Below are 10004 nucleotides of genomic sequence, written 5' to 3' on the forward strand. Positions count from 1 at the left end.
CAAGAAGATAAGCCAAAACATGGGAACGTACTGGGTGTCTGTAACACCGATATTCTTCCCCTTCTGAGGTGGAATGAGCAAACAAATGTATTACTGGTTCAATCACTATTAACTTACACTGGCAGTTTAAAAGAAGCAATAATGATACCATTTGACAGTAATATATCCACGAATGTTCCAAATAAACAGGACAATTTGCTGCCTAGATTTTCATACCCAAAGAGAAAAAACAATGTTGTTACAAACAATGAAATGCCTGTTAGCAAATACCTTGAGAAGTGACATCATATTTTTCGGCAGAAACTGATTTTATCTCCATTGTGACTTTATGGAGCAATTCGATTACTTGAACCTGCTTCATGAAATCATGTAGCATTGCTTTTCCACAGCCCCTAAGATAGGCTTCTAGGATGACCGCAAACCTCTGCTGGTAATGCATGGACTGAGCAATCTCGCTTCTTAAGAACCAAAACAAGAAGTGACCAATTCTTTTGTTCTAGAGGTAAAGAAAAATACTACAATCAGCATGCATTTCTTGACAAAAGGTTTTAATAATGCCAGTAGCTTTAGCAAAAGTTGGCTGTACTGTGAAGTACTTACTCTCAAACCACGTTTTAGCAGAAATCTGGCTAATGCGCTGTCATGATATGGCTCAAATTTCACTGCCTGAGTAATACAAACATAAAAGACATGTTATTAATGTGTTTAACAAGTCATTCCTCTTACAATTTACCGATGACATCTAGAGAACACACTGCTGCAGGAGTAGAAGATGTGTAACAAAGCAGGTCTTTTGAGGTTATAGAGTTGAAAGAACCAAAAAGCAAGGCTTCTCTGTGTCTGATTCAAGCGGCACTTTTTCTTTGCAACAGTTTCTTTTTAGTTATATTATTAAAGCAACAAATAAAGCCATGCAGGAAGCATCTATCTGGGGATACTGATTTGAGCACATGGAAGCATGAGAACAAAGCAACTATGTTCTCAGGCTGTAGCAAAAACCAGTGAGATCGGAACAGTCTGCAGCCTGACACTGACATGGCCCAAAAGATTATTGCCAAATCAAATGACATATCTGTAATCTTTCTCTAACCAAAACTGTCAATAATAAAACACTGTTTTTTGACAACATCCACCACTTTGGGACCAGTGCACCAGGGTTCACTGCTGGGCTCCCCAGCAAACATGCGATACAGCAGCAGCTTTTTGGAGCACCTTTGGCCCCTAAATGAATGACAAAATAGAATAAATCCCCTGATACACATCCTATATTAATGAGTACAATTAAGAAGACTTCACCAGAGCTTGTGAGCACAGATGTTATTTTTCTCTTCCAACAGCCGCTCCCCTCCACCCAAGCCCACAGTATTTCCAAGCTACTGCCAAAAAAGGGTGGAAACAAAAAGTCACAACTTTTTTGAAGTGTCAGGACTGGAATTTTGTTGCTGTCATCCTCTGCCCCATCCCAATAACCAAGTGAAGTAGTCTACCAGAAAAACACCACACTTCCATGTACTGGGCTGTGCCAGTGAACTTGTCCACTTCAGTGGTTTTCCCAGCAGCTTCTTTCCTGTTGCTTGAGGGACTCCAAGTTTGTAGGAGGTTTGTATGAAGATTAATGGTGGAAAAAAGGTATGCATTTATATCTCATGGCAAGAAAAGTGAAATAAGAAGCATACAATCTGTGGGACAGGGCCACAGAATTACTGTCATGGACTGAGGTGGTCGGTAAATGACTTCAGGTTCTGGAAATAGAGCACCAGGAAGCAACATGTAGGGAGATTAAGGGAGAATAAAGTGATATGCAGAGAGCTGGGTGCATGTAGCATACTCAGCTTTCAGAAGTAACAAAGTAGGCAAGCATCTACAGAATATAATGCCTCTTCCAAGTTCACTGTGGTCTGCAGCTTGCAAAGAAACAATCAAGCCATCACCAAAGGTCTACTGAATTCATCAAACAAATGGAAGGGGTTTATAAACTCTTAAAAGTACTGCAGCACAGTTGTATCTTTATTATTAAAATATCAACACTATTTCTGAAACACAGATCATCCTGTGGGTTTGTTCAACAGGAAGAAAAGGAAAAATAAACAGAGCTTTTCAGTCAACCTTCTAGAATGAACCACATTATAAAATCCTACATAGACTTGTTCTTTCCAGCTGCTGGCTAAGAGACAGACAAGAAAGCCAAGCACCAGACTTGCCCTTCTACAGTACCATAATTCTGCAAGACCTGTCTTGACCATTTCTGCAATATTGTTTTACTTCCCCAGGCAACACCTTCTTATTTAGGAAAGATGACGAGAACTCACAAACATAAACTGATTTTAAAATATATCATTCCTTTTACTTTGTGTATGAGATCATAAGGTATGAAGGGTTTTTTAATAAAAATTCATTTTCACTGCAATAAGGCACCTAAAAGCAATACTTATTACATAAATTCAGATGGATTTGCTTACAGTTCCAAGAAAGCCTATTAAAAACCCCATTCTGGTATATACTTGGCTGAATGTTCTCAGTGCATATCCCTGAAAAACAATTTAAGAATGAAATACAGCCAAACAACCAGCCACTGCTTCAAAACAAAACCTCCCTCTATTACAGTTGCAAAGACATTGTAATATAAAAGAAAATTGCATTCTGAACACCTTACTACGCTGATGTTTTAGAAATAATTATTTTTAAAAGCCAATTCCATTTTTCTTTTTTCTTCACAAAGTCAAATATCAACATTTGAATAGCAACAACAAATGTGAACCATTGAAAAATGTCTGCTGGCACTTCATCAGGTCCCTGCATCTACCTTTGTCTGTAATTCAGGAGAAGAGCTTTACTCACTGCCATTCACAAGCAGAACAGTTGTTGGTGTTTGCTTTACAATGGATTTTGTTGTATTTTAACTATCCTGTCTGTATTTTATCAACTGCACAGAGAACAACAGACCTTTATAGAAAGCTCAATAGATTTATTTATGGCATGGCTGCTTCTATTTGGGATAAACCTGGGGGTAAATAAAATGTTTGTTTCATTTCTAACTCTACGAGGAGGTAAAATGGGAATATCCTGTGCAGAGTGAAGTAAGTCATAAAGCTTTCATGAAGGCATGCATGTGAAAAGTGATGACGGTTTGCAGAAGAGACATCTCAGATGTGTCCATTAGAGCAAAGGAATGGCTGACATCCATTCTCTGAAAAATGCGGATTTTCGAGTACACTGTGGTATGAACATTTAGGTGCAGGATACTGATGGACTATGCTTGTTGTTAGCCAAGGAACAACAGACAAGGAAGCAGCAAAGAGGCAAAAGCTGGGATATAACATTTTTTTCCTTTGGGGGGATGACAGTCTCTTAATTTCTTACCGAATCTCGTAGTAAAAATGACACAGTGAAGTTAAGCTCCTATGATTTTATGTTACAGTAATTTAATTTACCGTTGGATTGATTCTTTTTAAAACTCTCCAGATTCGTACTTCCTGAAAGCAAGTAATTTCAAAAACAAATGGAAAAACCCCAGTATTTCCCCCATTCTCTCAGGCACTTTGAAACCAGCCAATCACCATCCCAAACTCCTAATTTGGATACAAAAGCGAATACAATTGCTGAGCCACATGTATACAGCAAAAGCACACAAGCCAAGCATATATATAGCAGCAGCTACGTGGGAGGCCCAATGAGGTAACCGCGGTGACTCCTTTGGTTAATGCAGAAGTGCATAAATTCTGCCTGGGGAGCCTCACCAAGCAAAGACAAGGCAAAAAAAGGCTTTGTTTAAAGCACTACTGATGCGCAGCAAAACCTGAAATACCAACTTCATTTTCCTGGGGATCCGGGCTCTCTCTGAACCCACAAAAATTAAAAGCCCTATCCCACAGCTTCGCTGGCTGCAGCAGTTCTTTTTTCCCCTTTTAGATATTGAATGCCTTTTTTTGTCTTCTGATTCTTTGAAATGAGTATTTCCTGCTCTGTGGGGCGACAGCCCCTCCACAGGAGCCAGAGCCTTGTCGGTGTGGGAAGCCTGCAGAGTCACCCTGCTTTGGGGGACGTGGGTACCAGGAAAAGTGGCAGGATTACAGCTTTCGCTGGCTACCAGACATGACTCTGCTGCTGCTGACAGGCTGCCCAGCTCTGGTACCACGTTGTGGAAAAGCAAACAAACCAATTCTCTTGTATAACTGATATAAACCACCTTCCTGATGTTTCATCTGGCAAATCTGCACACAGAGTGCTTCAAATCGATACAGCAGTGATTCACTGCCATTAAAAACATCATTTTTCACCCAACTTCCCAGAATGAACTAATTTTATTATGCAGTCCTAGCAACCCTTTATTTACTTCTTAAAAACTTCTGGAAAATTCTAGATGAATTTGGTTCCCTTAACAGTACCAAGACTGAAGTTACTGCAACATACTATGCAACAACGCTGTTATTCTTGACCTAAAACTCAATGCCAGACTTTTCTTCATGTTTTGCCCACGTCAACATCTGCCTCCGCTTTCTTTCTGTCTATGCTCTTTCTAAACTATTGGCAAAGCCAGTGAACAATTCTTCAGTGCTATATGATTCAGACCTGATACAAACAGGATTAGAGACAACACAGTTAGGACTTTCTCCCATTATAGCTGTGCTAGTGTTGACAGTTTCCAGAAAAACATAATACTGTAAACACAAGAGCAAATCATAAGACACAAGGCAACAGGAACACAAAAAATAACAACATAGGCAAGAGGCAAAATGTAGAAAACATGGTTTGGGTTAATTTGGTTACTGCTTTGAATAAACACTAAAGACTTCAAACCCAGGGATTACTAAGTAGACCTACTAAGATGGGAATGATGACGGGATAATGCAAATATACATGGAAGGCAGAGCTCAAGAATGCAAATACACCTTACCTGCACAAGCTGCAGAAGATAATGAAGAACATCATCATCTTCCAAACTTTCCAGTTTTTGAACTGCCATTGCTCGGACATTTTCATCTGAAAAGTTACAGTCCAGAAGTTGCATTGTGAGTCCAACATCTAAAGTGCTTTGATCCCAAACCTCCTTTTTAGCTAGCAACTGGTATGTTTTGGCCACTATTTCTTGTTGTCCCCATTTCACAGAGCTAAGCAGCTTAGGATATGCCTTAGGGTGCTTTATGCTTTCATATCTGAAGTGCCACAACAGTTCTTTGTCCTCAGGAGAAAGTGGATTAAGTGGGTCAGTTGCTATGATCTCTTCAAGTTGCTTGCGAAGCTGGTTGGGCATTTCAGCTCGTGTCCTGTCCCCTTGGGGGTCTGATGTTATCCTGTGCTTGGGCAAGGCAATTGGGTGACAATATTTATCCAGCACAATAGAGATAGCCATTGAGTTTTCTTTATCTGGGTTAGTTGCTGATGTGAGTTTGTCTGCATTGATACTTCCTTGTTCTTCCCCCTTGCCTGGAATTTTCCACATGTGGAGCACATATTCCCCACTTCGTAGCAAGAAACGGTGATCTATTAGCAAAAGATTTACATAATAAAGAAGCTGAGTTTTGCACTTCGGATCAGAGTTGGGGGATTCATGTGACTGAAGGTTTGTCTTCGTGGACAGTCCCTGTGCTTTACCGCAGTATATCTGAAGATTCAGGAGTGCCCCTTTAGGCAAATCCTTGATTTTGATATCAAACTCCAACCAAATATTCCACAGAACCTCCTCAGTAAAAGGCTTTGATGAAGTCCTCCTCTGTGAAAGGAGCTGCTGCCCGTGTTGAATGTTAGCTTCCACAAACACAGTGAGATCAGTATTTCTGGGTAAAACTGGGATATCAATGCCAATTATTTTCACCCTAAATTTCCTGTTACAGTCCCACAAAGAGATAGTAAAGACTCGCTCATGATCTTTTCCATCTATTGTTAATTGTTCATGATACCCTGTAACACCTGTACAGTCATCCACCAAAGGCCACTCTTCCTTTTGGACCTCATCCTCACTCGGGTCAGGGGGATTGTCTAAGACAAGGTGGATTTCTTCCCCATTCTTAAGGCATTGCCTTATCCAGTGAAAATCTTTGATTGGTGTCTCTCCAGTAATGTACTCATCTCTGCCACAAATCCTGAGAACAAAATCCAGTTCACTATGATCTTCAGGAATGTCCATCAAAGACTTTTTCTTTGCCATTTTTGTGAAAAAGCTGTGGAGAATCATATCTGGAGTGTCATCTATGGACACTTTAACTTTTTGGCTAGTTGTTCCTCTATGTATGATTATGAAAATGTTATTATTAGTGATCTTTTTTAATAAATATTCTGGGAGTGGCTTAGATGTAGTCCATGGGTGCATTGCATACAATTTAGGGTCTCTACAGGCTACCTCTATCATTCTTGGAGTGACTAATCTACGACGGGTAAATTCTAGTTCATCGTCATGCACGTTGCTTACATCAGTGACATCATAACCGATTAAATCATTAAGTTGCCGCTGAAATTCCTGAACTTCTTCTGATGGGCTTTGTTTCTGGACAACATAGATCTTGCCCACCTTTTTCTGTAACACTTTCCAGTACAGTATGCAGTCCAGTGTCTGTAATACTTGATGTTTATCATAAATTTCATACCATTGCCCTTTCTTCTGATACTGCAAAATAAACTGATCCGGGGTGAATGTGTGGTAGAAGTCTGTGGTTTGACTCATCTCTAGTGCACGCATCCAAATCTGTGCTTTCATTTGCTCAACCGTACAGTTGGCAGCTATTTCGAGTAACATCATTTCCGGTACTTTAGTATGTTTATTGCTTGTAGGTAGAATGAACTCAATGGATATCAGCTCCATTGATGATAAATTACTCGATGTACAGTGAGGTTTCATCCTTCTTCTCCTTCGTTTGTTTTCCTCTCTCATAACAACAGGCTGTTCATGGAGTTCATCCTCCAACTCCATGCCAGAAGAAATCTAGCAAAACATACAAATGCTTCATTACTTTCTCATTTACATTTTTAATAACTCTTTATTTTTTAACTCTTCTTAATTGAAATCATAGGCCAGTCAGAATCCTACTATGTATATGCTGTCTTAATCTCTGGTCATAAATAAGTGATTTACATAAACCACCTCAGACATAATCTATTCAATTCACCTCCAAATACAACACCCGCCCCCAAGAAACAACAAAGCAACCCTCTAATGATTAAATAATTAAAATAGAGCTTTTAAATGGCCTTTCTAGATTTCATTGAGGATAAGCAGTCTGACTACGTATTTCCTCCACAATGATTTGTTCTTGCTTCTATTTGATCGAGCACTGATTCTTTTGCTGCCTTATATATTTTGATGCTGCTTATATTAATGTAAGTGGCTTTTCACAGAAATCAAAGACAGACAACTGTGCATGATCAGAATGCCATCCCACTGAGCTCCAGGAATGACCAAAGGTAACAAAACAAGCAATCTGACTCAACAGAGGTGAGCCTATTCCCATTTCCCTCTGCCTTTCTTTTTAGTGATGAGGAATAAGGACTGAAAAGCAAGAAAAGCACTTGGGATTCAAAAGTCAGGGACTACTTCTGAAGACAGATTAATATGCATCTAAATTCAAGCCTAGTACCCCTAGATGTGCTTCTTTATAATAAATCATTTCATCTGACCAATAATATCCATCCACTTTAAAAGTAAACATTTCCAGTATAAACTATTAGCTTTTTACAGAACAAAAAACTGCTAAGCTGATGCCTATACATCAAATCACACCCAAAACACCTGTAAAGCAACATCAAACACAGGTAGCCTACCTTATCAGCTTTCAGTAAACAAAACAGATTGTTGCTCACAGTTAATCTCCATTGAACAATATTAAAGTGGAAATGATTCACCAAGAGCTTGGAAGAAGAAGGCAGCGCTGACTGAGCATTCTCACACAAGCTAAGTTACAGCAACACACTGAACTTCTTTTCCAGACAATGTATTTTACACATAAAATCTTTCTCTAACAGCTGGAAAAAACTAAAACCAATGCAACGATGTCTTAGTAGATAACAAAACAAGAAGATAAAGATGCAAATATTTAACTGAAACAACAGAGTTTGCTAACTAAAATTCTTTTTTCAAGTTCCGGAAAGCAAAGACTGTGGACACACCCCATGTATAACTGACAAAGGAAATATTACCTGTTCGTAAAATAAAGGCTGAATTGCTGAAGACGATTCATTTGTTTGATATCTGAAGTTCCTATTTTTTTAAAGGAAGACCATTTATGCAAAAAGTTCTTTGTTTAAGCTGTTCTGCTTTTCTTGCTCGCCCTCATATCCAGATGCAAAGGAAGTGCTGCACTTACCAGGAAGGAAGTTTTAACCAAGTTGATTATACATATGATTGCTCATTTTAAAAAAAGTCAAAATGGTTTTCCTGTTACAACAGTAAAAATACACTGACAGCACATCAATTTGATTCTAATACACATGTGTAGAAGATATGCTTAAAGCCTTCTAAATGCAACTAAGAATAACCCCAGCAATAAATTTAATGAATCAAAATAAAACATTTTAAAACCAATGTATTTTGGAGAGCCTAAATACTTTATAATGAGTAAATAGGAATACTAGGAAAAAAGACAACTAAATCTGCAATGTTTCCTTATTTTTATTTCCATGGTGATAGTCCTTTGAGGACTCCCAGCTTAAATTCATTAGTTTTTTAAGCCAGTCTCCATACTGAAGTCACACGGAGACAGTATCTGCCAAGGATCTTGCATGGTCACCTCAGCAATAGAACTGCAGGGCAATCTTCCTCCTAGTATTTTTAACTCCTCCATTTATAATTACAAACACATGGTCAAATCCACTTGAAATTATGATATAAAATTCAGGAAGTATTTAAACCATGGACTCCCAACCCTAATTCTTGTGGTTAACTACAATCTGAAGAGATGTTCCTTTACTAAATAAAAAAAAAAAACCCACAGGAAAACAATTGGGGAAAACCCATACAAATCAGAAAGATAAGACAGAAAAACCTCTAATTGTATCCTTATTCATTATGACACTTGCAGTGAAATACTGACCATCTGAACAGCAATATCCAGCATACATCCTATGGCAGAAATATGCTGACTCTTGAGAAAGACAAGTCTCTTACCTGCCTCCAACATGCCATGCACAACCTCTGAAATAAACACTTTGCAGAGGTTAAAAAAGAAAATACCCTCCACCACAGACATAGTCCTTCTTTCTCAGAGCACCTTCTCACCTGCAGCTAGGATTGATTTCTCTTCACAGGTTCTTTTTCTCAGGGAGTGATTTTGGGGGAAACACACTCTGCCCTATTTCCCTCTACCTTTTAGAGCCAGTGTTTGAAATGTCAAAAGAAGTGGAAAAGTTGCCTTGAACATTTTATTGATGTCATGAAATCTACACGTTGGCCAAGACATCTCCAACACTCATTCTCCACGCATTCATCAGCCACAGTCTCCATGGCACCTCAGCACTACACACTGCTTTCCTCTCCAGTCTGAAAAAAGCCCTCAGTGGCTGGAAAACTTGAGCATCAGTAACCTCAACAGCAATCTCCAGGATGACGGAGGAGAAGGAAGCAGCTGGTTTCATGTAAAAAAGGAAAAGGAGCTGGATGTGTAGGAAAAGAAAAGGAGCAATGCTAAAGGGGAAAATGTGTTTTGCAAAACCTGTGTTTTGAAAGCCCTGACTGTGGAGAGTTTGGCTTAGCAATGCTTTTGTGGAGTCTATCTTATGAAGTATAATTTCTAAAACATGTAATGTAGTCTTGTATTTTTCTTCATTTAATCATAAGCAACTAGCAGTAAGGGTTTTTTTCATGCCAACTGGCTTATATAGGTTTTTTGCAAATATTTCTCATTCTAAAAGTCGTGATGATCCTGTTAAGTAAACCTGGACTTATATCAGTTTCATTGTGCTTTGTCAAAGCTAAGACAGCATGCTGGTTTAAAATGTCCTCATCTTGTTGTCATGTGCTATGCACTTACAGATTAACTTTTCAAACACATACACATACAAGTATTCCATCTCTGCTA

The 10004-nt window shown here is 38.8% G+C and overlaps 1 protein-coding gene across 1 annotated transcript in view; it reads right to left on the reverse strand.

Annotated features, from left to right (window-relative positions):
- Nucleotides 1–9035, reverse strand: part of PIK3CG (phosphatidylinositol-4,5-bisphosphate 3-kinase catalytic subunit gamma) — a 28818-nt gene extending 19783 nt beyond the window's left edge. Inside the window, exons 1-4 of the mRNA XM_061366260.1 lie at nucleotides 8128–9035; nucleotides 4895–6916; nucleotides 601–666; nucleotides 271–496 (exon numbers count right to left, since the gene is read on the reverse strand). Coding sequence (XP_061222244.1) covers nucleotides 271–496; nucleotides 601–666; nucleotides 4895–6904 — 2302 coding nt within the window. The 5' untranslated portion in view covers nucleotides 6905–6916; nucleotides 8128–9035. The remainder of the gene's footprint in view (nucleotides 1–270; nucleotides 497–600; nucleotides 667–4894; nucleotides 6917–8127) is intronic.
- Between the last annotated feature and the right edge of the window lie 969 nt (nucleotides 9036–10004).

The sequence above is a fragment of the Neopsephotus bourkii genome, unplaced genomic scaffold (genome assembly GCF_033783945.1).
Source record: "Neopsephotus bourkii isolate Nb327-2 ecotype Australia unplaced genomic scaffold, CSIRO-AGI_Nbou_v1 NB_1328, whole genome shotgun sequence".
In the NCBI taxonomy this organism is placed as follows: Eukaryota; Metazoa; Chordata; class Aves; order Psittaciformes; family Psittacidae; genus Neopsephotus; species Neopsephotus bourkii.